Source organism: Aythya fuligula, chromosome 1 (genome assembly GCF_009819795.1).
Source record: "Aythya fuligula isolate bAytFul2 chromosome 1, bAytFul2.pri, whole genome shotgun sequence".
Lineage (NCBI taxonomy): Eukaryota > Metazoa > Chordata > Aves > Anseriformes > Anatidae > Aythya > Aythya fuligula.
The window spans coordinates 66,219,890-66,244,943 of record NC_045559.1 but is presented as its reverse complement, the minus strand read 5'-3'; the positions used below and the strand labels follow the sequence as shown (position 1 = coordinate 66,244,943).

The window sequence follows — 25,054 nt, the reverse complement described above, 5'->3', positions numbered from 1 at the left end:
AACAAGAGGTGACAAGGTAAAGACAGCAACATATGTAGTGATAACCTACATGAAAATAAATCCAGCTGAACATAGGTACTATCTAGGAAAGCAGGGCAAATTGTTCTTGAAATCTCAAACACATAACTTGTTTTTTGCAACTTTGCTAGAAGCATTCAGGAACTAATATACCCAGAGAAGATCTGGCTTTATCTAAGGAAAATACAGACAAGGGGGGGGGGATAAAAAAAGAAAAAAAAAAAACTTTTCTTTAAAAACACCAAAGCAATCCCTGAGGTAGACTTACACTTGTTTTGAAGTATTTTTGGATAGGAAATGCTACACCAAAGCAAAGACAGGGCTTAATTTTATTTTTTTTTTTTGTGTGTGTGTGATGTTTTGTACACTGACAACAGAAAGTTTGGCAAGGAGGGCAAGCAAACAAGCAAACAGTAAAGCATAATCAGAAACTAAAGCACCAAACTGATAATGTCTTACAAATTGTCACCTCTTTAGTGGCATCAAAATGCAAACAAAATGCTTGGTGCTGCTGGGTCAGATGCCACCAGTAAGGGCTGCCAGTATGGGGGCACAATCTGGCAATGACACACAAGTCAGTATTGCCTAAAAGTAAAACCAATAGTGCCCAGCACACCTTCATGGTCTCAGAAAATGATAATAACCAGGAGCAGAAGAAACATTCACAGCAACAAGAAAAAAGCCTTACTCACTAAAACTTGGAGAGAAGCATATCAATATGGTCAATCAATGAGGGAGAGCAAGAACACTTTCAAGCATGCAAGCTCTTTCCAGATTAAGTTAGGAAGCATCCAACTACTTTCTCCCCAGGAACTGAGAAAGCTGCTTCCTGCAGCCTTCCTGTTGGTCCCTGCAGAGATGGCAGCAGCCTGGGGGAACTCTTTCGAAGGACAGTGACCTGAGTAGAGCAGGGCAGTATGGGCTGCACTGCCTTACTGCAGAAAAGAAGGGGGTAGGAGGACAATGGGATGCCAGCATCTCCCCAGGCTTGGTCCCTGTGACCACCCAAGGTTGGAAGCACTTCCCCACTGAGCTGCCTCTCACCAAGGTAAGCAGAAGAAACAACATTAATGGCTCTCACAGAAAAAGTTTTGCAAACAAGGAGAACAGACAATTGTGCTGCTAGGTTAGAACTGACTTTGTTGGGTGTGCTGACATCCAGATGATGCCCAGCTCCTGTCCTGTACTGACAAGCATGACAACTAAGATTTTTATATTTATTTTTTTTTCTTGAGAATCCATAGGTTAAAGCTGATGATTTTAGAGTTTAGCTATCTGTGCATCAAGAAAGACAGCCTTCAAGCTTTGTGGCAGCAACACGTTATTTCACACAGCCTTAGCATGATTCCTATCCTAGTCACAACAACTGTTTCATTCCTAGTCATTAACAAACAGGGGGCTGCTGATGGAAATATTCCATTTATTGTGGATGCAGTTTCAGAATACATTGTTTGAATGAATCATTTTTATTGCAGCTATCAAATGTATTTGAAAGACTCAGAAGAGTGTTTACAAAACCCCCAAACGAAAAACATGACAATGCATAGACAACGTCAGGCACAGTTTCACCCCTTACAGATAACTATGTGCATCTCTATATGTAAACAAGATGTTTTGGCCAAGCAGGGGAGCTCATCTTTGGGTTAAAATATACCATTCTTCTCTACAGGAAGAAGTCAGATGCTGTAAGAGATGGAAGCAGTGTTAAGGGAGAGCCTGGTAGTTTTGATGCACGATGAAGCTGTTAACAACGCACTTGGGGGCTACTTCAGTTGCTCAGTTTATGCCACCCATACACTGTAGGATGTAAATGCTAAACTGTATGGCATGTAAATTCAAACCAAGCTGACGTCTTATAGCCATGTGTTTACTATATACAAATCAAAACATCTGTAAATAAGATATTCAGGAGAGAGAGTTAAGAAGAAGCAGTACAAAGATAGAGGCTTACTTCATTTTGGGTGGACCTCGTGCACGGCACTGATGAATGGCAAGATTTAGTGTACAGTCATTTAAAACAAGCTCCAACTGTGTTTAGTTTTATTTTATTTTTTAATTATGGTAGTTTTATATAAATTAAACTACAACGTTTTATACAAGTGACCTATTTTTGACCCTCTATACCATTACCTTTTCCTCTTTTAAAAACTATAACTTTCTTTTTAATTACCCATTACTGGGCAATTGACATTTAAATTTTTTTAATACTTATCTCGCCATACCTCTAATGGCAATTAAGAAATCTTACTATAGAAAAGTGTGTGATCTTGTCTTTATCTTCTTTAAGCTGTGATACTGGTTAATTATGTATGTTTATTACTAAATATAATACTCTAGCACGTATTAAAGCATTCTACCGTTAGTAGTGCCTTTAGGCTAAACTTTGTAAAGCTATGTGTGTATATATTCTAAATTGCAATCAATTACTAGTCACTAACAACAAAAAGAAATATCAGTACCGCTGTCAGCTAACATAATCATCCAAATTTAGGTATTAACTTAAACTAGAATGGAAAAATTGATACTTAAAAAAAAAAGTATAAAACAAAAAAAAAATTAAAACAAGTTATTGATGCAGTATTTCTCATGACATGGGCAACTTACAGAAAATATTACATTGTCAACTAAAGATATTTCTTCCATGACTTAGTCTAAAGTGCAGAAAGAAAGATTTCTGTATTCCGAAAGTAACCATTGTTTTTATAGGTTTACTGCACACCTTTCTTAAGCAACTTCACTTTAAATGAATTTTGGGTTGACCTCTTATGCCAGTTGAAATCACTGTTCAGATATATAGTTTGTTATGACTATCAGTAGGAGAGTCTATATATTTCACAGCATGGGTTTCTTTAGGAATAAAGGCTCTTGTGCAAAGGCAGTACTATTATGATGAATGTCTAGACTGATTATTAAATACAGTGCTAATATACATGGTTTTAACTGGGATAATGCAAAAAGACATTTTGGTAAATAAACATAAATATAAAAAGAACAATTTAGTATTTTTCCTTTTCTTTTTTTTTCCCCCAACTGATTGGTCCAGCGTCTTTAGTAGCCTTCTATGGTTCTTTCTCAAATTGTCTCAAACCTGCTGAGAGAAAGAAAGATTAAAGATGGCTTAAAATAACCTAAATGTATCTCTAAAATAGAGAGGGCATGACTCTAGATTAACAGGTGGCATGTGAGAAGGCAGGGCACAAGCTGGATGTTGCTGTGCTCTTGTATTGGGCTCGATCAGAGGTTGCCTCCAGATTTCTCTATGAAACCTTCCTCACCTCCAGCAGCCCTGGGTAGCAACTCAGGAGCTTCCCACAATAAGACAGTGGATGCTGCATGCAGCACTCTCCCTGCCTCACCTCTCCCAAACCACAGGTGGGTGGCTACCACACAAAGTGCTACAGGGCTAGGCACATGCACTCCGTGTTCACAGTAAGACTGAAATCCATCTGCCTTCTCCAGCAAGCCCTCTGCTGAAGCCCTCATCTCACTCGGCCTCAGAGAAGAGGCTTGGCAGCATCTCAACCACTCAGCAGGGGCTGCTCCTGCGGGTGATGATGGCATGGCCGCTAACGCCTGCCATGGGAGCAGAGCTGTGCTAACACTGAGCAAGCCTGAACACCCCTCTCCCAACACTTCAGTTTGAAAAAGGAAAAAAGGAGGAGTAGGAAGTCAATTCCATCTTGTGCGACTCTAAACTGACCCCAAAAAAGTCCACAAGCATATCACAGCACTCGACTTGCATATGAATGTGAAAAAAAAACATGTACAAATATTAATCGGGAAAAACAAACAAACAAACAAAAATAGTTTTTCTACATTTGATCATCTCATTCCTAGTGGGAAAAACATCAACGGATGTTGTAGGACATCTTAAAGCTATTAAATTGATCAGTAAATTTCCATTCTTCCCCACTGGTCATTAGGCACATATTTCCTCTAATTGATTTTATTTGGTAAGTTTTAGATTAAAACAAAAATTAAAGAAGCACACTCAAGCTGGGGGTGAATTTGCAGACTTCTTGACATATAACTAAGTTGTGTTTCCCAAACTAGTGATTTCAAAAGAACAGAATTTGCAAACATTGCTGGAAATTGCATCCTCGGTTCTCCTAGCCAGATGATTCAGGCTTATTTCTCAAAATAGCAGTCATGTTTTAGTGATATTGCAAGGGAGCTTAGGAAAAGTGAACGGCAAGGGAGTGAAGGTTTCATGTACCAACATTAACAGCTGTAGAATTTTAAAAACTGAGAATTGTAATGTGTGTACAAAAATGTGCCAAAGTTTCTTTTTAATGTGCAGGTGAATTATTAGAATTACTTACCATTAGTCTCTGATTTTTTCCCCACTGCTGTTACCTGTTTGAAAAAGTAAGAATCCGTTATTAAAGTTGAACATGGGGGAAAAAAAAAGTCATCTTCATGCAAAGGACAGCATTCGACACACAACTTCTTCCAAATAGGAATAATAAAAGTTACATGCTGTCCATGGTGTTTGGTGCCTCATTGCACTTCCTTTTATTAAGGTGTATTAGTGACACAGGCATATGAAAAGGCATATTAGTAACACAAGATATGCAGAGACCTAATTCCAAATGACTGACCATATGAAGGCAAACAGTGCCTTCCCTCAGCAAAAAGCTTCACACACAGATACTATCTTTTAAGAATGCACTGATGCGTTACCTTAGAAGAAGATGCTGCTGGCTTGTCAACTGATTGCTTCTCCCAGAGATTACGTTTGCCAGATACATCTCCTGGTCTTAAATCCTGTATTTTTAAGTTAATGTCAGAGAACAAAAACCAACTTTAGTTCAGATTTATTTTAACTTGCTAGAGGAAAAGTTAGAATGTGACTTCCTCATAAGAAGATTTGAGGACCATCTACCAGTTGTAAATATTACATTTTCTATCAATTATAAAGTTATTCAGAATGACACCTCACAGAATCACTCCACACATACACACGCTTTAACACAAAATCTAGTCCTACTGCATCTATTTGGTTTTACACAGACTGGCTATAATTTATTGTATTCATCCTAGACAATAGGAAAAGTTCCTTTTTTGAGGAAAAAGAGAATTCAGAAATAGTATTTCTGTTAGGGAGGAATTCAAAGGTAGCTTGTCTCAGGTATGTTAGATCAGAATCAACATATTTAATTAAAAAAAAAAAAAAAGTGTCAGACTTTAATACAGCAGATCCTCCTCTACATTCTTAAAAAAAAGTTTCAGGATTTAACACTGTAGTCAGTCCTATCTATTTGAATTTCCATTGTATCTTTTACAACCTTAACATGGACCGATCACTAACCTGACATGGAAAAAACAACTACGTAAGGTAAAGTCAAAAAATATTAACAGTAATAATAGTATTATCTGCAAATAAGTGTATTGAATTTTGCTTAAAGTCTCCATATACAAATTTAAAACTTTTCTTTGCGGAAAAGCAGGACTACAAATCCAGAAGACGTATGCTAGGCTAGTAGTAATGCACCTTTTTAAGGATAGATGGATTGATATCTGCCCCTGTGGACACTAAGCAAAAGACTCTTAAAACAATTTAGGACATAAATACCATCCTTTTCAGAAAGTCCTGCATTGTTCCCAGAATTTTGCTCTTGCCATGCATAGATACGTAGCCTTCTGCACACAAGAATTTATAACTTGGGATAGAAAAATGCGCACTGAGGTACAGAAGTCTAATTTCTGCAAGAGGTGTTTGCACACAACAGTGATGTTATAGTTCAGCCAAAGATATCATTAAGACTTTAAGCCTTTTCTGTGCTTCAAAAAGTGAGTTAAGCAGATAGCAAAATAGCAGTAGACTGTCTGAATGCCTGATCTGGAAAACTATGAATTATTATTTATTGCATAGGAATAGGATGAGGGTAAGGAGTTATTTTGTAAGTAAGAAAATCTTGTTTTCCCTTTGATTTAGCCTGATTGAAAAAAAAAAAAAAAAGTAAAAAGTAAAAAACACACATTACAGATGTATATCATTCTTCAGAGTCAATTATGAATAGGTTTACCTGACCAACTTAGCAAACAGACCCGCAAAGAATAGGAGGAGGGCAGGTTCCTTCAAGCAGAAATATTGAAAGAAGAAAGAACAATCTATTGAGAAAGAGGGAAATGAAGACATAGATAGAAACAGTTCTCTGAGGGGAAAATAAGAAGTTAGTTTTACATTATCTAAAAGATGCAACTTAGAAGAAAGAGAAAATCTGGAGGTAGATGCTGTGCTAGTTTTCAGCACTTGTGATTAACTAGATCTACCACAATTACTTGTTTTCTTTTTATATTTATTTCTATGAGGACACAATCTCCATGTAGCCACCAGTAAATATTGACTTGAGGGACAACGCTGCAAATTTCAAGCTTCTCTTTGAGATAAATAGGCACATGAATTAAGAAAGCGTATGCTAAGCTACACCTTTTATAAAGGGCAAGTGAACTGGCAGAAACAAACTACTAAAGCATATGGGAGGAAAGCAGATCTGTGATACAATCCTAAAGACGGTGAATCATTTACACCATGAGTGGTGCCTTAACATTCTCCAGTTTGGAAACTTACAGCATCAGTTCCTCATCCCCAGCCTTCCCCAGAAAACAACTAGCTGTTCCTGCACCTACCCAAGAATTAGCAGAAGGCCTCTGAGAGCTTCCAAGAGAGGATGGGCAGTAAGGTTCCTCTACATACCATCAGTTGGCTAAGGAAGTACCATCACCACCTCCATCCCAGCAGATAACCCACCAACCAAACAGATTGTTGCAGGTTTACTTACAGAAGGTTTTGGAGCAGATGATTTGTTACTCTCTGGGGTCTTGGTTAACCATTCGTTGATACGACTGGAGACACCAACTTTCAGTCCAGCAGTTTCCTACAAAAGAATAAAATATAATGAGAAGACTTTCAGAATAGCTGTTGCCCTATTTTTTCATGATTTGGATTTAAAAACAAAGCCAAATCCGCGTTTAATACACAAGTCCTCACTGAGGTTATGTCTAGCTAAGAGTTATCCTGCCTACTCAGAAGACATTATCCTTATGAATTACACAGTACTAGTACCCTTTAATTTTCAGTAATGATAACTGTGATCTGACAGAATCATTTTAATATTTTTGCTAACCAAAAATAAACCTTAGACACAAACCTGCTGTTTCTGTCATAACCCCAAACTCCAAGGAGAAAAAATCTTTAGCCTAAAAGAAGAAGGGGTACCAGTAAGCCTAGAATTTTATTTTGTTAAATTACTTTAAAAAAAAAAAAAAAGAACTAGAAGTCAGCTGGCATAAAATTTCGATCATTAAAATAAATCTTTAAAAGCTTAGAACAAATTATTGAAATTTCTTGCCTATCTGTAAGTATCCTTCTTCAATCTATGGTTTGCTTTTTCAGCTATGATGAATCCTCCTCAGAGCCCATCAATTTACAGAAAGGAAATGTGGTTTTAAGAATTTATGTTGAATAGATAAACGTCTCACAAATGCTTCTATCCATGACCTATAATAGATCAGTAGCTTGTCTGTTTAATCCCACTCTGCCCCTAGAAAGAGTCTTTCCCTACACAAAGAATTTCTTTGTACCCAGCTTGAATTAGCCAGATATATTTGTCTAAGATATCTGATGTGACTCTGGAATGTCTCATAAGTTAGCACACTGTGTCACTAAATTCTTCCATTACACTGAGTACTGCAGCCATGCCATTTTGCAGGTTTCTGAGGATTTCGGGATGCTTTGTGATATTCTTCAGCAGTGATGTCAAGGGAAGCAGCCAGGCTTACTCATAAGACCATGAACTGCAAGATAACACCCATAATTCTTTATAATCACCATGTGAAATTAAATACATACCTTATTCGGTGCGCCTGTTCCCCCAGAAGGTGATGAAAAAACATTCCCTTTCTCCCACATGCTCTTGATATTACGGACACCCTCAGCTGGAACAGGAAGGTCAGAGGCTGCTGGCTTAGCTGGTTTTGCAGCCTTTGTGCCCTGCAGAAGAATTGAGACCAGTTGGTGGTTGGCATTAAAAGCTGGACTTGCAGGGTGGTTTGGCTCTGGGGAAGTGCTGAGGAATGCAGTAGTTCTAAGTTCTAGTAATGATCATGTACAGATGGAGAGAAGGGACCCTGCTCAAGAGATGACATTGAGATTCTCCTTTTCTTGATTTGCAGTTGGTCAGGCACCCTTGATATGACAGGCTATGAAAACTGCTTAGATTTTTGTATTTGTTACATTTCTAGAGCTCTTGGAAAACCACAGCTCTGCACACAACTGCTCCAAGGCTTATTTTTTGTCCTCCTTCAAGTCACAACACTTGAATCCTGTAAGCAAGTCTCTTTCATGGATATAGCAATGAAAATTTCTCTCCTGCCTCTGGATATAGCAAATCCAGAGGCAGGAGAGAAAGGCTGCGCTGTCAACCAGCATCAGACTTATTCCATCTGTCCAAGACAAGTTAACCTCACAGCCTGGGATTCTAGAGGCAAATTTCAGCAATTGCAATATATTTGGAATTAGCTGTCATTTTTGTTTTTTTGTTTTGTTTTGTTTTAGGGAGGGGAGCTTTTTTGTTTTGTTTTATTGCTTTTTGGTTTTGTCAGTACGTCCCTTGTATGGTTACCAAAAACACCAGGCCAAACTCAGTCTATTCTTTCTTTTCAAAACTCTTGTACGTTTTATGTAACACAGATTTGAAGGGAGTAGGAACCTGTATGAGCTATCGAGATAATATCACTTTTAATATTATTTTATTGCCATTACACTTGCAAATCCATGTCAACTATATTAACCAGTGGCTTTCACATTGCCTGTACTCACTGACTTATAAAAATAGTTTAAAAATGAGCAAACAAAAACCTACTTTTTCTTGAACTATGGAAAGAAAAAGCTCTCAATTCTGGTTTCAAAGCATAAATATTTGACTGTTGTCAACCTATGGTTGAATTCTATTTTGTTCCCCCTCTTTTTCTTTGTCATTTCTTAACTCCCTAATTCACTAAAGTGTCTTCTAAATCCTTCAAGAGCTATTTTAGGCTTATAAAGCAGACTGTATATTTTGTAGGGAAAGGGAAAACATGAATCTGAGATTACATGTAGAGTTATATATATATATGGAGGTTGGTTATCAGCATGCCTCAAGCATTTTCCTTTTAGAGTCTCATTAGAAACGGCTTGTGGAGAAAAAAAATCAAAACATTGACATTTTTAAACAGGGAAATAAAAGGTGATTATTAAAACCCCAAAGCCATTAGTAACTAAAGTCACTGTGACCTGGAATTAACTTACCACAACTGCACTAGTGTATTGCTCAAGTCTACTGTCAATCTTTGAGACAACTGCTGTCGTGTGGGTGGGTTTCATACCACTTTAGGGAGTAGAAAAGAAAAAAAAAAAAAAGGAGAGAGAGAAAGAAATTAATATTGCCTCCAATTAAACATAGTTGTTTCGACTGAGTCTACAATCTGTTTTATTGTTTTACCTCTTCTGAGCGGATTTGTTCAAAAATTCTGCCCGTTCCTCTATCTAGAAGAGAAAGAGACAAGACCTGTAAGGTGAAAAGTAGTACACACACAGCCTGTATAAGGCCAGGCTAAATATCATTTTATATGTCAAAAAGTCAGTCTGAAAGAGATGGATTCCAACAGAAATCACTGCAAATACACACATAGGTTTTGTACTTGGGAAACTGTCATTCAACATATGCAGAAGGGTGGATATAATTTTCTGCATTAATGTTTGTATCCTGCTTATTTCTTCAGTATTCTATTTGTAACAATAAATCAGCAATACAGAAAGGAGAAAAATGGAATAATTTTATCTTATTAAAGAGGTTGATAGTCACAAAATCGCTGTCAAATTCCCCTCATCTCCCACACAAAAGCAAGTATATGCCTCTTGAGGGAGACAGCAAATTTACTACTGTTTTTTCTGAGCTGAGATATCAGACTAGGCCAAGTTTGGAGCTCAGCTATGTACCCTTCCTCATGCATGCTTTTTCAAGACACCAACAATTTCATTTGAGCTCCAAAAAAAAAAATCAGACTGTACTCTGCTGATATTCAGCAGGGTCATCGTTGAGCCAATATCTACTAGCTGTTATTATAAAAAGTGGTATCTTACATTTCATCACTATTTTCTGCTCTGCATATAGGAAAATACTGTAATGCTTACAGGGGAAAAGAATCATGAAGGTAAAAAGAATCATGAACATATCACAAGACTTATGCAAAATCTCTTGAAAATTTGGGGAAAAAAAAAAAAAAAAAAAAAGAATACATCCCTGAATAAATTTTTAAAGCATTTCATGATAGGGGAGTATTCTGTGTCAGGAATACTCTAAACAATCAACTTCCTAACGTGTCTTCCACATTACGTTGTTCCATTTCTTGTCTCAGGCTCTGTAGTGTCACATAAGTGTTAAAAATACAGAAGCAGCTCCAGGGTACAGAAATGACTATTAATCAGCCTGGCTGGATTCCTGGGGATTCCCCAGTCTCAGTATGGGTTGCCCATTTTCAAGTCCCTTTAATAGTGACTGCTGCAGCGTTCATGCCTTCAAGCTAAGGCAATGACAGCTATTCCTTTAAATGGTCCTCTTTTGTGCCCTTTAGCATTAAAGTTGTATTAGAATTTTAAATTGCACACCAACCCCATCAAAGGGCAAGTATGTTTGTTTTATTTCTCCAGACCATAGGAGCAAAAACTCATGCAGTTCACTTCAGTGCAGAATTTGCCAAATAAGACAACTGGAGGATCTCCAGTTAGTGTCACATCCAGTTTAAAAGAACCTCTAAAGCTCTAACAAATATATACAATTTACAGAGCAATTTACATTAACAGTTTTAGTTGCCAATAAAAGATTTAAATGAAGTCCTAAGTAGAAAGATGGGCTTTGCTTGGATATGTACCAACTGTTTCAATTCACTCTCACAAGATGGCAGCAATACACCAGGCAGGAACCTAACAACACAGCAGCAGAGTGCATATCTAGGGCTCTCTCTTCCTTTTCCATCCTCAACAGTTTACACGGTAGTTTTGCCATAAAGAAATATACTCAGCGTTGCCACAAAACAAGCAAGTTATTTGATTAAAAGTGACTAAACAAATTTACGATGCTAACGCAAAACACATCACCTCTCCTCAACTACATTATAGTTCTATATATAGAAGAGTTTCCCACAGCACTGATTTCTGAACGGTAACCAGCAGTTCTCAGAAAGATGCATTATATCAACAAGAGCTGTTGGTTTCTCCTGTTCTCTGTTTGAAGGGGCAATTCCCCCAACTATATCAGTGAAACCCTGGCTGGCAGTGAGGACAAACAATAAGGAACATCCCAAAGAGCCAGGGCTCAAGGCAACTATGCTATAACTCACTTAACAGCATCTTCTAGTTCAGATTAACACAGGTTCCACTTGAACTCATACAAAAGGGACACATCTTAAAACCTGTTTAAAAGAAGCTAACCCCTAGACTCCATAGCCTTCCTATATTCAGAAAGGAGAGGCATTTCTATACAGCACAAAAACCCAGCTGGCATAGGCACTGGGGGGACAGGCCAGGGAAAAAGGGGATATGAGTTCTTGGGGCTGAAGTAAAAGGATGCGGAGTTATTCCTTACCCTCTGGAAACAGAAATGCTCTGAGCAATTGCTGTGGTGTCAGGAATAAGCTGGGGATTGTTCAGAATAGGAGGGTGGGGAAACAAACCAGAAAGTAAGTTAAACAGGAGAGCAATTAGGAAGCAGCCCTCAGAGCTGAACATGGTCTTCTTCCCAAGGAAGCACGTGCCTCAGGGGGATGGATAACACATTTTCCACACATATAAGGATTTGTATTATAGAGCATCTGCCTCAAAACTGTGCACACAGCAAATAGAACACATTGCATACAATCAGAGCAAACACACCTGCACACACAAATGTATTCAACATATAGGTCAAATACATTTAAACTGCACAGCAACATTTAAAGATTATTTATTTATCCACTGCACTCCACACAAAGTCCATGCAAATAGTTTAAAATGTTTGGCACATACAGTAAACAATATTACAAAATAGATCTGTAAGACAAACAGAGAAAGCAAGGTGGTTATCAGAAAAAAAACAAGGTTATTTCCTCAACTAGAAATCAAGAAATAAAAAGAACTTATTTTGCTATATTCTCTTTAACAGAATCTTGTAAAATAGCTTGGGATTATATTTTGTCAGCATGGCATACTTTCCAAAGCCTCTGACATAAAACACACATGTACCCCATCGAGTCAACCTGCCAGTGGCTAATGAAACTATGAACAGAGAGAAAAAACATAGGATTCCAGGCTTTACCTCTCCCACCTAACCTTAGTTGCTTGTAAGTTAAGCATTTAGTCCAAACTGCTCATTTTAATTCCCTCCACAGTCAGTGGAGAGACAGAGGAGCTCACCTCACTCTAGGGAGCGTGGGCTTGCTTGTCCATCAAGGCTGACTCGCTCTCTCCTCACTCTCTCAGCTACTGAAGAAGTTACACTGCACAACAAAATCCTGAGATGGACACCTGTCCTGCTTGTAACATTAGATGAAATGAAACCCTCCTCCTCCTGCCTCAGAGAGCTGGCTCCTGCCTACAGGAGTTAAAGCTGATAACTCTGCATCAGCTCAACAAGAACACACAGCCTTTTAACTGCATCCCTTCAAGGCAGCAACATGCACCAGGGTCTCTGTTGCACATACTGCTGAGAGGTACTCTGCCTGATTCATGGCAGTAGCCACCAGTGGACACAAATAAAAAGCAAGCAGAGTTTCAGAGCTAATCACAGCCTTACTCGATAGGGATAGCACACAAGGAGTAAAATAAGCAAGATGCTACACAAAAATATGTGTGTGTATATATATATATACATTTATCCATATGCAATATTATATAGACATATTTGGTTTGCTGATTGTGCAAAAAAAAAATGGTTGCTTATTAAAAATCCAGTTAAAGTGTAGGAGTCATAAATGCACTTCCTTCCATCTGTACATCCTCCAAGAACAGAAACTGAATGAAAGGAATGAGTTAATACACAGTTAAAGTCAATGATTTGGAAAACAAGCACCATTTAAATATTTCCAGTAACATTTGTTTCATGGATAGTTTTTAAATGATTCTTAGGAATTTTAAATTGTGTATTAGATATTAACAACAAAAAGTGCCTTAAACTGATGTAGTGAAAATTATTTTCAGAAAAATGGGGCCAAGGGAGACAGGGAAGAGGAAATATGTATAAAGACAGAAATCCCTTTATTATAATTTCACCTCATGCCTGACAGGTGGAAGAACCTGGTGAAAATCCATTCTGAGTGGTAGTCCCTGGGAGTAAAGTGGCTTCTCCTGAGCCTCCCACGCTCTTTTGCTTCATTAAGTAAGCACAGTTAGGCTTTTTCCTGTTGTCAGCAGCATCTGTGCAGAGCAGGCCATTTTATGCCAGTTTACCTGGCAGACTAGGGTGCTGCTACAGCAGCAAAAAGGGGGAAAAAACAAGCATTAACAATCCTGTCCTTACTCCTTTGTTTTCCATCTGCCACAAGAGCAGCTCATCTCCTAGAAAGCACTGATTGCGTGTAGTCTAATTCTTTCCAGTCAGTGCTCCAGTTCTCCAGTATTAAGCAATACTGAGATAGGAAAAGATAGGTCTTCAAGGAAAAAGTACAAATAAAAATCTCAAGCCCTGAAAAGTCCTGCTTCAGTCTTAGCTGTCAGCATCACCTTGTGGGGAGCGCTGGTTGCCACATCAGCCTATGTTTCCCTGGAGATATCTGCAGCAAAAGCAGGAGATAACCTGCCCCTGGCCACCTGCTGTTGCTTTCTCCCTTCAGTACCTAACTGCTTTTGCATTTCTGTAGTGGGGGAGCTCACCCCCACCAGCAGAGGAGAATCGGTACCAAAATACCCTGTTTACTCCTGATTAAATTTAGGAGCAGTTGCTCAAGATGTCATGATCACTCCTTCCCAAAAAAACATGAGTAATGAAACTGTCTAAAAGGCAAAATCAATAAAGACTGGGCAGAAAATCTCATTCTTTCACTGTAGTACCATTTTTGTGAACTAAACTAGGGAGAGCAAGAGGTAGAATGGGATGGGAGAGCATGCTTTGCCAGACTGATTTAGGAGAAGACAATGTGCACATGCATCATATGGTCTTTCAATACTGTGACTCCTTTTTTCATCATCAGTTCCAACTCTCCACTGACAATGGAGTATTTATATTTCTCACATGATTCATGACATATCTAACTAGATAATACATTCATCAAGGAACAAAATGTGTGCCAGATGCTTTACCAGTCAAAAGATAACTTGGTCACTGTATGATAGCCTAATGAGAGAAATGTATACCAAACAGGCTAGGCCAAAATGAGAATTCTGTCCAAACAGAAGGTGACAATAGATACCGTCTTCTAAATGCTCAAAGTTGGTGTCAGTTTTTTAAAACTAGATTATTGCCTTCTCAGCTACTGACCACAGAAGGCCAAGAAACTTTTTAGGGCGTGAAGATTTGACAGCATTATATGTATGCTCTAGCTGCCCACAGACACCAGACCGAAATATCTACAGTATCACCAATTTCTCAAAGAGACTGAGAGAAAAGGGAAAAAATATGTACAGAGTTGCATAGATTAGTTTTTGTAACAAAAAAAAACTTCTACTTAACAAGTCATAAAACCAGCAGCAATTATCATCATAAAAAATCAGACCTCAAATGTTTAACATTTGGAAAATTCCAGCTTTCCTCTAAAAATACACTTAGTAGCATCAGTCCAAAAGCTCTCTGAAACCTATTAACCTCCTGCCAAATCCACTGTTTTGTCCCACTCTCCCCAAAATTATGATCTATATCTTGCTATTATGCATACTCAAGTATAATTTCCTTTCTTATGAGTCATCTGTGAACTAAAGCTCCAAGTGTATGTCATAAAAGGCATCTCAACAGACAGAAGGAAGAAAAAGAAGCCCTCTCAGGAGGACTAGGAAGAAGCTGTACAATTACACTATCCATTCTTGACATAATGTTTTGCAACCAAAATAGCAAGACCAGGTTTATCTAACAGGTGGGAGTTGGGAAGCAACTTGGCAATCATTGTTTACAGCTGTATGTATTCTGTCCTCAAATTTCAGGTTCAGATGTGCCTGAGGAGTCAAATCCAAGTCTAGCCAAAAGCATTTGGCCACTGTATTACCTGGAACAGGACCCAAAGCAGTATAGGGTTGAAGCTCAGAGCAAGCTGTATGAGCAGAAATGTCATTCTGACTAAATGCAGCTTGTCACCTATGACACACACTTCTTAATCCCATGGAGATATCCTTCATGACCCAACATAAACTCCTACCTGACAATGTCCTGACTGGTTCTTTATCTTTCTAGTGCCCACTAAGTGGTATTTTTTGACAGACATTTTGGATTCTTACCTGACTAATGCCTCACAAGGAAAAAAGGAAAAGATGGGTGAATATGATTAACAGATCTGTAGTTCTAGCTTGAGTTGAGGAAGTGACTAGACTAAATATCAAAACAGAATTCCCAATAATTTCAGAGAGGCCAAGATTTCTTTTCCATGCCGAAAGGTCATTTGATTTATCTGACATCCGAAATAATATAGGCCTCAGAAGATCAGTTAGAAATTCCTGCAGCAAGAGAAGGTGTTTTGTTGTTGTTGTTGTTTTTAATATCATGTAAGAAAATAAAATCCATCCCAGTGTTTCTAGATGTTGTTTTGGAGGGTTTAGACATAAGCTAGAACTACCATATGGGACAATTTCAATTAATGATGATTAGGTTGAATATGCTTAAAGACAAAGTAATTTGGCAAGGAAGAAAGTAATTGTGGAAGAAGAGAGTGGCATTGTGAAAGAAGAGAATGTTCTATGTGTGATCTTTTCTGCTCCAGTTCACAAAGCAGTCCTATAATAAATTAACATTGAAAATCAGCACAGTAATGCAACTCTAAGTATCCTTCCTCTTGAAGGTAAAGAATCTTTTTGGACATTCTTGACCAACAACAGGTAACTGACATGACAGACCATTTTAAAAAGGGTCTCTAATGTTGAGTCATCCAAATGAATGAAGTCTTTCAGCTGAAGGTTTTAGGCAAAGGCCTATTTCAGAACATTGGCCCAGGTCTGATATTAAGTATTTATGCAATGCTTCAGTGTTTACCAATTGGTTTGAACTGCAGCTCCTATTACTTTTTCGGTACTATATAGAAGTTAGTGGGGAGGTTACCTTGAGAGATGAACCTTTAGGACTGAAGCATTTAAATGGTTTCTTTTCTTCAGATACACCATCTTCTGGCATCTTTTGACGTTTCTCAGCAGCTTCAGCCCTTCTCCTTTCAATTTCTTCCTTCATCCTCCTCTTTTCCTCCTAAACAAATAATAAAGGTTATTTCTTCTTTCAGAAACTACATCACCATTACAGGGCTTTGTAGTCCTGCAAAAATTTAGCACACTTTCTAAGAACAGGTATTTATGCTAGCCAGGGACTTATGCTAGTTTGGGGACTTGTATGAAAGCTTATATCAGAAAGACATTCTGATGTCAATTCATCGTATTATTAAATAAGTGAGGAAGACAGCTATTCCGTTACTTTAGTCTCTCCTCACAGGGAAGTCACCAGCCTTATTGTCATGTAGTGTTGCTTAAAGAGAGAATAAAGCTCATTTATAAAAATGCTTTTTCATTATGAACTGGATTTCAGAAGCCTAATATCATTTTTTGTAGTTGTACACACAATTAAAAACATTTTGGAAGAACAATTAGATGTGCTCTGAGTATTGATGCAAACAGGTTTACAAGAGAACCAGTCAATCAAACAGATTACACAGACTCCAGTTTGTCTAAACAGGTGTAAGAAACATAAACTCCCATGGTCTCATTTCGTTTCCCAGATTCAGTTTCTCTGTACCCTCATGTGTCACCTTTGTATTGTACTTCTCTCCATCTGCTCTGACACATGTGCCAAGGTTAATACTTCACATGGAAAATTCAAAAGATGCCCCGAAAGTGAAGAGGAAGTGCTTATAATTTTCCCTCCAGAGACATAACTTGAGTTTTTACTTCATAAGCTACAAGTCAAACCAGAAGCCCTCCAAGTACAAGCACTGTGTGTGCTGGTTAGCAAGGTCTGTTATACAGCAAGTCACTGGGCAATCTCAGCATCTATTGAATTGTACTATAAAGAGCATACCATATTAAAGCAATTGGCATTCATCTGCTAATGCTATTATTATTCTTCCACCATTTGTTTTCCAAACATGTGAGATTCCTAAATGATGCACCAGAGATTTGAAAATCTATTTATAGAGTCCCTTGGCGGAGGAAGCATAAGCGAACAGATGTACTTGGGTACTTGATATTTAAATAGACAAGAATATCTTCCTAATGAGATCTTGCCCATCATAACTATATATAACATCAGCATTCCAGCTCATCTACAGCAGACAAATTTTTGCCATGCACTTTGTAATTCAAGTTGTGCTACATCAAAAGGACTGCAAATAAACTAAGAAGTCTGTGGCTATAACGCTGCCTCCAGAATCTTGCATACCCAACAAGATAAGAAAGTTACAACTGCTGTAGATGACATCCTGGCTCATGAAGACATTACTACAGCTTTGTCTTTTCTCAGAGAGAGACAAGGACTGCAGTTTTTCTTGGTGCCCTGCATGTTTTACCTCAGGTTCTCACAAGAATACCTCTGTGATGTGGTCATGTTTGATATCAAACATGGCATACTTGCAGTTACATCTGAAGGGTAAATGGGGCAATTTTAATGTTGGTAGCATATTTGAAATAACTGCAACAGACCATGTCCTGACACGTGACCATAAGAGCACATGATACAAATAGAGCTCCCAGACAGGGACACCTGAAGCAAATGTACAACCTGAAGCAAAGTCATGGCAGCAAATTCCCACACAGTACTCCAACAATATCACATCCAAGAAAGAGAAGCCCACTTTAGCCTGCAGGTTTGGGTTTAGTCTTGCCTTCCTTGTTGTACACTCCATTGTCACCTATGTGCAAGTCTCCTATGGCCTTCTTCTGCCCTTTTGTTAAATACAAACACATTCTCATCCAGCTCCAATGACCTCTTTGCCAAAAGGTGTCTGTATGGACACTGCTGTAAAGAGTTACCATCTAATCCATGGTTGATTGAAGCAAAGTAGTAACAATAAGGGATTAAAACCAGAGATCAATATGTCTTACTTTACACTTACCTCCTCTCTGGCCTTTCTCTCAATTTCTTCCTGCTTCTTCTTCTGCTCCTCTTCCTCCAGGATTTTCCGGCGCTCCTCCCGCCTTTTCTTCAGTTCATCCAGCTCCACAGCTGCCTCCTGCTGTTTCTCCTTCAGCTTCTCGAAGTCATCTAGCCGCTTTCCAGCCTCTACCTGGGACCCTGACTTTGCTTCCTGGGCATTCGCAGTTCCCTTCAAGTTGGAGCGGCTGGGAAAGAAATGAAAGGCAAGTTAATGCACCACAGGTTTTCCCTTCCTAGCCAGAGCCATCCCCCTGCCCCACATTCACCAGCAATATGAGGATACTGCCTCACAAGATCTTTTGCTCCTTGTAAACTACACTGAACACAAAGCATTTTTGTTGGGAGCTAGGTAGGCTGGGATACTTGGAGGAACACCTCTCCTATCTGCTGCCAGTGAGGAAGCAGTCTCATGTACTTGTAAAGCAGGGACTGTACCACTCTATCTGAGAACGCAGGCCACCTCCAGTTTTATCACAACTCAGCTAATGAGCTTGAAATATTTAACATCTCATGTAACTTTAGCAAGACATATCTTATCAGTATCTCCATGGTATACAGTAAACCACTGAAGTTTCACATCTCTGCCTTGTAGTTTTTGTACAGAGGAAGCACTTACAAAAAGTATACTGTACTTTATGCAGAAAACAAAGCAATGGAAAACCATAACTAATTCCTTTCTGCTGGTTTTAAGTGAGACAAATTTACATATAAAAAATAATAATAATAAAATTAAAAAATAGAGCAAAGATACTCTCCTATATTCTGTGTTATAAAATATGCATAACCCTTTGCTTTCAAAGGCAAATATTTTATATAATCCCTTTAGAAAATGACAAGCATCTTTGGGAACAGAACCAGTTACTTCACTTGAGGAAGACAGAAGGAAATGAGAGTGGTGAGATTCCTACAGTTTCAACAGTTTTAAAAACTGTTAGGTCCCTACCTAATCTAAAGCACCTATCACTTGGACTCAGCAAGCTTGTACGAATAGAAAGGTTCATCTTTGCTGAAAGTTTCCAGGGAAGGTATGACTTTAATTAAGGAACTGGCAATAATTTATTAATGACGACCCCTTCCACAGAAGAAAAACAAGTTTTCCAGTCAGCTCTAATATGACAGACAGACAGAAAGAATACAAGGAAAAAAAAAAAAAGTATTTGTATAGGCGAAGTGCATACTTTCAACAGAGTCAGATAGTATCACCTAGTTAAACAGTTACCACAACAGTGTTTAGTCAAATGTCTGCTCCCTGAGCATGTTTAGTATTACCGCTGACAAGGAGATAGGTAACACAGAGGTATCAGTGTGCTATTGACAAGGGACAGAAAAGGAATGTACTTACTGATTTTTTAAAGAACTTTCTGCTCTGTTCTGTTGACATTTAGAAAAGCTGGATATTAATGACTTCATTAACTGAGCCAGAGTGTTGCAGAATTTAATGTCATGAGACAGTATAAATCAAGTGTTCCAACAAAAATAATAACTGTTAGCGATGATGAGATTAGAGATGACAACATGAATAACAAATATGATATAAATTTGCAGTCTGGTGAATAACACCCAGTCCTGTAAATGTACTCTTCATTCAGATGGATCCTTCATCTACATAAGGTTAACCATATAGAACAGGTTGTCGGATCGGAGCTGAATTATCTGTAGTTTCAATATTGCAATAGGATCTGCTAACACAGATTACTCTGCCCCCACATGGTCTTACTGACTGGGATGAAACTCAGCTGCAGCAGGGTAGAATGCATGGTTTTTGAATTGTATTATTAAAAAACAATGCCAGCATAACCAAACTGACCCTGGGATTTGAATCTCACCTGTTGGAATTTATCTGTGAAAGTTCAACACCAAAGTAGTAAGACCTGACATTTATTTTGCAATGTGTTTATTTGGTTTTAGGAAGTCTTTTCTATATATAACATCAAAAATTGATGGGAAAAAAAAAAAAAAAAAAACCTCCCAGATATCTGTGAATTTATGTATCCCTAAGACACTTTCACACTTGATTTTCTAATCTAGAGTTTTAGGTACATAGCACATATTTCCCTAACATCACCTGACCACAATCCTTTTTTTTTTTTTTTTTTTTTTTTTTTTCCTCTAGGTCCTATTCCTGAATGTGTTTTTGCAGTGCAATTACTTAACCCAGGAAAGTAGAACCAGAAGGTTACCTTCCACCATAAGAGTCATGTTGTTGTGAGGGGTCACTGATAGGGGCTTGCATCAGATAGTGACACCTATTTAAAGAAAGGAACCCTTGTGCTTTTTTTAATACAAAACATATATACAAATAACTAAAACATTGTGAGAAAACATTGGAAGCTTTATTTGAAATTTCACTTAGACTATTCAAAAACAAAGCAAGGATCGAAACTTGAGGTTTGAGGTAAACTTTTGGGTGTTCACCCTGAAATACCTCTGATTTAGTTCACAGAGGTCACAAGAATCCAGAACAACCCATGAACCCCATAGGGCACCAAGTATTTCTAAAGATCCAATTCATTTATCCTGTGCAGCCCTCAAGAAATCTGTTTTTTTTTTAAGGCTTTCCTGCTTCATTGCAGGCTTGCAACCTCTGTAACAAACATCCCAGGAAACTAATTTATTAATTAATTATTTGTTTGTTTGTTTATTTATTGCTCTTGCCCTCTAAACTCAGTGTTGTCAGCCCAGCCATATCTACAAAATGGTGAAAGAGGTCACCTTTGATAGGTATAATGATATCACTGGCAAGGGCAAATGCTCAGCACTCAAAATTAAGAGAGCTAAGAACATACCAGTTACTCAGATTCTCTTAATAAATAACTGCTCTGTTTTATATCAGTATATGAGAAAGGTTAGTCCTTACTGACTTCAGTGCAGATGGCCTCAAAGAAATCAACAACTACTCTCAACCTTCAACTCATAAAAGCCGAAAGTAGAATCTAGTCTTAATTTTATTTTTTTTCTTTGGAGACCTCAGGTGACTGTTTTGTCCTTCTTACAGTGAAGATCATTTAAGTTTCTAGCTCATTTTATTCTCATGCAGCACACAGGACTTTCCCTACTGGCTCCGCATAATCTGAAATAGGAAACAATAAGCTGGCAGTAATTCTCTGTATTTTCCTCCAGCTCCCAAAATCCTCTGTTTTCAACAGATTCTGGGAATCTCCATTCCCTATTGTCAAGATTGAGAAATTAGCACTGAGATGCTGGGTGGAGGAATAGTTTCATAAGTACCTCTTTGGTGCTAAGAAATGAAATTGGTTGCCAGCTTTCAGAAAAGGAGGAAAAGGGAAGTAGTGATTTGTGGGAGCCAAAAATGTCAGAACAATGTGAAAAACATGTTACTTCATATTTAGGACTTTTCCAGTCCTGCATAAGAATGGGGAGAAAGGTAGGTGGGAGGGGAGATGGGAAAGAGAAGCTGTAAAATATATGTATTTTTTTTTCAGTAATTTTCTGGCTGACATGGACAAACAAGACGCAGATAAGATTTTTCTTTAGCCTTCACTACCCTATTTTATTCTCAATCCTCACCATTGAGAGTTAGCCAAGTTACATGCTTCCTAATGAGTATCTGATGTGTTCATGTAAAAACAAGAAGACAGTTCCAAAGAAAGCCTTAGGTTAGACACCCTTCTTCACACATTTGGGAAAGAGTGGAAAAAAAACAGGAGAAGAAAAAATGAGTGGAAATACAGATCTACATGTTGCCACTAAGTCCTGTCTCCCACAGGAAGTGAACCAAATGAAAACACAACAAAAATATTTTTAGAAAACCGTTCTCGTGTTATTGATGATGTGACCCAAGTCATGATGCAGGACAGTTCTAAGCAAGGCCCATTTCCTGCTATCCCATCTCCATGCTGCCTGACTCCCTCTGTCTTTTGGCCTTAGGTCAGGGTGTCTCCAGGGCCTTATGAACTGCATTTTATTTTGAGAAAGTTTGGTTTTCCCGGAAGAATCACAAGGGGAATGCTGAGATATAACAGCAAAACCCATCTGACCTACATGAATTTCTAAGCATGCCTGGAGCGTTTAACCTTTTCTTTGCCTGTGCCAATGTAAAAGAGAAAGAGATGTGCAGAAGGCAAAAAAAAAAAAAAAAAAAAAATTTCTAACCAACTCATGTTTCTCTGCTAGAAGGAAGAATTTGTGCTCTGTTTCATTTATTCCCTTCCTTTTAGCAGGCAGAATCCCTTTTTAATAAACTTCCTTAGCAATTTGTTACCTTCACTGAATTTCCCAATACAGCCACAAGGCCAGTGTTTCCTTCAAAATAAAAAAAAATATATATATAACAATGCAACTTTTAAAAAGACATATATATATATATATATATAGGCTAGGAGAGGTTTTCATCTAACTGAAAACTCACTTTTGTAGATAAGTCACTACTTTGAAGGTTTGCCTTGAAATCAAGAGAGAAGTTCTATCAAGAGTTACCAATTGAATTGTGCTTCGTACTGATATGCAGTCTGATTAAAAGCAGATGTATAATTGGAAAATGAGTTATTTAAGGTTGAGATCTGATTAAAAATATTAGAGACTACAAAATCTGGAAAAATCTGGTCATTACTGGCCTCTGTGCAGATATTAGAATGAAATTCTAATTGAAAGTCCCTCAAGGAAGGAAAATTCCAGCAGAGAAATATAGCTGCTCATCTCTACTGAGGGCACAAGGTACTATTTATATCTGCTATCTGTACCTTGTTTTGTCACTGTAACAAAGGGATGGCAGTCCATTAGAAAACAGGCCAACAACCTTAATTCAAACCTAACCACCCAGTGAACACCAGAGCTTCCACTCATGATGCCAGTGTAAGTCTTCTTCACAGCTGCCACAAGGCCATTAAAGAGAGACCCCTGAGAAGGCCCCCTGCTTTGTTCTAGCATAAACAAGCCCCATGCTCACTTGGAACTTACCCAAAAGCATTCTCAGTAGATTTAAGTTTGGGGGAAGTGAGTTCACGTTCTCCATTCTGTACTTTTTGTTCAGGAACTCCCTTTTTACGATCCCAGACACTTTTCATTTCCTCCTTGGGTGCTTTTTCTTTATCCTTGTCATCTTTTACCTGCTCAGGAGATACCGTAAATCATAGGGGGGGAGGGACAGAAGTCACAGTGAGTCATTATAAATAACAGTCAAGGAACACAAATTTCTTGGTATTAACCAAGTGATTTACTAATCTTAGCAATTAACTAAGTAACTGTCTTCACAATGCATATGTGCTTTACGGAAGAAGTAGTCTGCAAAGCTCAAAAATGTGATCATCCATCACCTTGTCTGCCTGACCTGAATTCAAGATGAAAACATCTAAAATCATCAGTCTTCTGTGAAAGTTTGTTGCAGCTGTGGGACTTTGCTACCACATCACTTCTCTCTACAATTGCACCTTCCTCAGGCATCCCAATCCTCCTCCCTTCCACTGCAGCCTATGACAAACCTGGGCTGCAAGCCCTCTGGGAATAGGACTGTTGTTACATTCTTGGTACAAGGTTTAGAGCATTGAAGCAACAGAATAGTTTGTAACCTTCATCAATTGCCAACTTTGCTGGATAAGGTAAGTTCATGCTATTTGGATATATGCAGATCATTCTGCAGCACAGCACTAAGAAAATGAATTGGACTAGCAGCCTAAATAAACTTTCAACAGCAGCAGAGGAAAACAAAAAAAAAACCAATTTTTTATTTTTTTTTTCCCAACTGTACCATATTGGATGAAGCGGGCAAGCAAGAAAATCATAATAATAATAATCTTCTGTTACCTGAAAGCTTGTCACCATCCCATTTGCTATATTAAGTAAAATAAAATAATTTCCATAACCATAACAGTCCTGTCTGCAACACAGCAGCTTTGAGCAGCTTTTGAGTTCCAAACTGCACCTAGAGATAAAAGCCAACAGCAGGCAATGCGGAGGTGACACACACCACAAGTCAGTGCTGGGTGGTCATACTACTTAAGTAAGTTTGACACCAGGGAGTGATGCTGGACACAAGGCACAGAGATGCTTGCTCTATCCCAAGAGCAGGCAGCAGCAGCGCAGACATTCCCCATGTGCTCCTGCCAATGGGCTCTAGCTACGACCTGGCAGCCCTGCCCTGATGGACAAGAGGGGAGTTCAGTTTCCATGGCCGTGCATTCTTTGGCTGTGATGCCGTGACTACTAGCAAACAAGGCCATTATTGCTAGCTGCCTCAAGGAATGTCTTTCTGTTTTCTAGGAGCTGTGCTGAGACAACCAGTGCTATTCATTGAGTCTAATGAATACCGTCGGACAGTAATGTCTTTTGGGCGCTCCCAAATCTGGGCAAGATTCTAGCCAGTGACATGTTAATAAATAAATAAATAAATAAATCTCTGTTGTCTGTTGGCAATCTCTTAAACCTTCAGTCCCAGACAGGGTGATATGGAGACCCACGATGTTGATTGTTGTAAGATTTCAAATGCCAGGATGTCTGTGTTGGGATTTTGAGAGCATAGGATTTCCTTTGCTGAGATTTTCATCAAGACCTTTCTAAGTCTCATTAAAAAGCCAATCTTCCAGCTGCCTGATGTATTGAAGTCCACTGGGGAAGGTCATATCTCTTACATCTTAATTGAAATTGCTGAGAAAACTAATATTAAAACAATATAGTTTAAAAATTAATAGGTTAAGAAACATCATTTCAGAAGGCAGTAGGATTTATGGTAATATGTGTGCATTTGAGAAAATCATTACTGCAGTTTGGCTTCTTTATTCAAAAAGATAATA

The 25,054-nt window shown here is 38.3% G+C and overlaps 1 protein-coding gene across 7 annotated transcripts in view; it reads right to left on the bottom strand.

Moving 5' to 3' along the window:
- Positions 1 to 1,418: 1,418 nt before the first annotated feature.
- Positions 1,419 to 25,054, bottom strand: part of CALD1 (caldesmon 1) — a 193,501-nt gene continuing 169,865 nt past the window's right edge. For 5 of the 7 annotated variants that reach the window (XM_032187893.1, XM_032187919.1, XM_032187912.1 and 2 more), the window contains 10 exons: positions 23,226 to 23,374; positions 18,268 to 18,493; positions 16,272 to 16,412; positions 9,504 to 9,547; positions 9,311 to 9,389; positions 7,874 to 8,014; positions 6,804 to 6,899; positions 4,702 to 4,785; positions 4,341 to 4,374; positions 1,419 to 3,109 (listed from right to left, as the gene is read on the bottom strand). In XM_032187893.1, the coding sequence (XP_032043784.1) occupies positions 3,078 to 3,109; positions 4,341 to 4,374; positions 4,702 to 4,785; positions 6,804 to 6,899; positions 7,874 to 8,014; positions 9,311 to 9,389; positions 9,504 to 9,547; positions 16,272 to 16,412; positions 18,268 to 18,493; positions 23,226 to 23,374 (1,026 nt within the window). In that variant the 3' untranslated portion in view covers positions 1,419 to 3,077. The remainder of the gene's footprint in view (positions 3,110 to 4,340; positions 4,375 to 4,701; positions 4,786 to 6,803; positions 6,900 to 7,873; positions 8,015 to 9,310; positions 9,390 to 9,503; positions 9,548 to 16,271; positions 16,413 to 18,267; positions 18,494 to 23,225; positions 23,375 to 25,054) is intronic. The other 2 variants (XM_032187943.1, XM_032187927.1) reach the window with 1 other exon arrangement.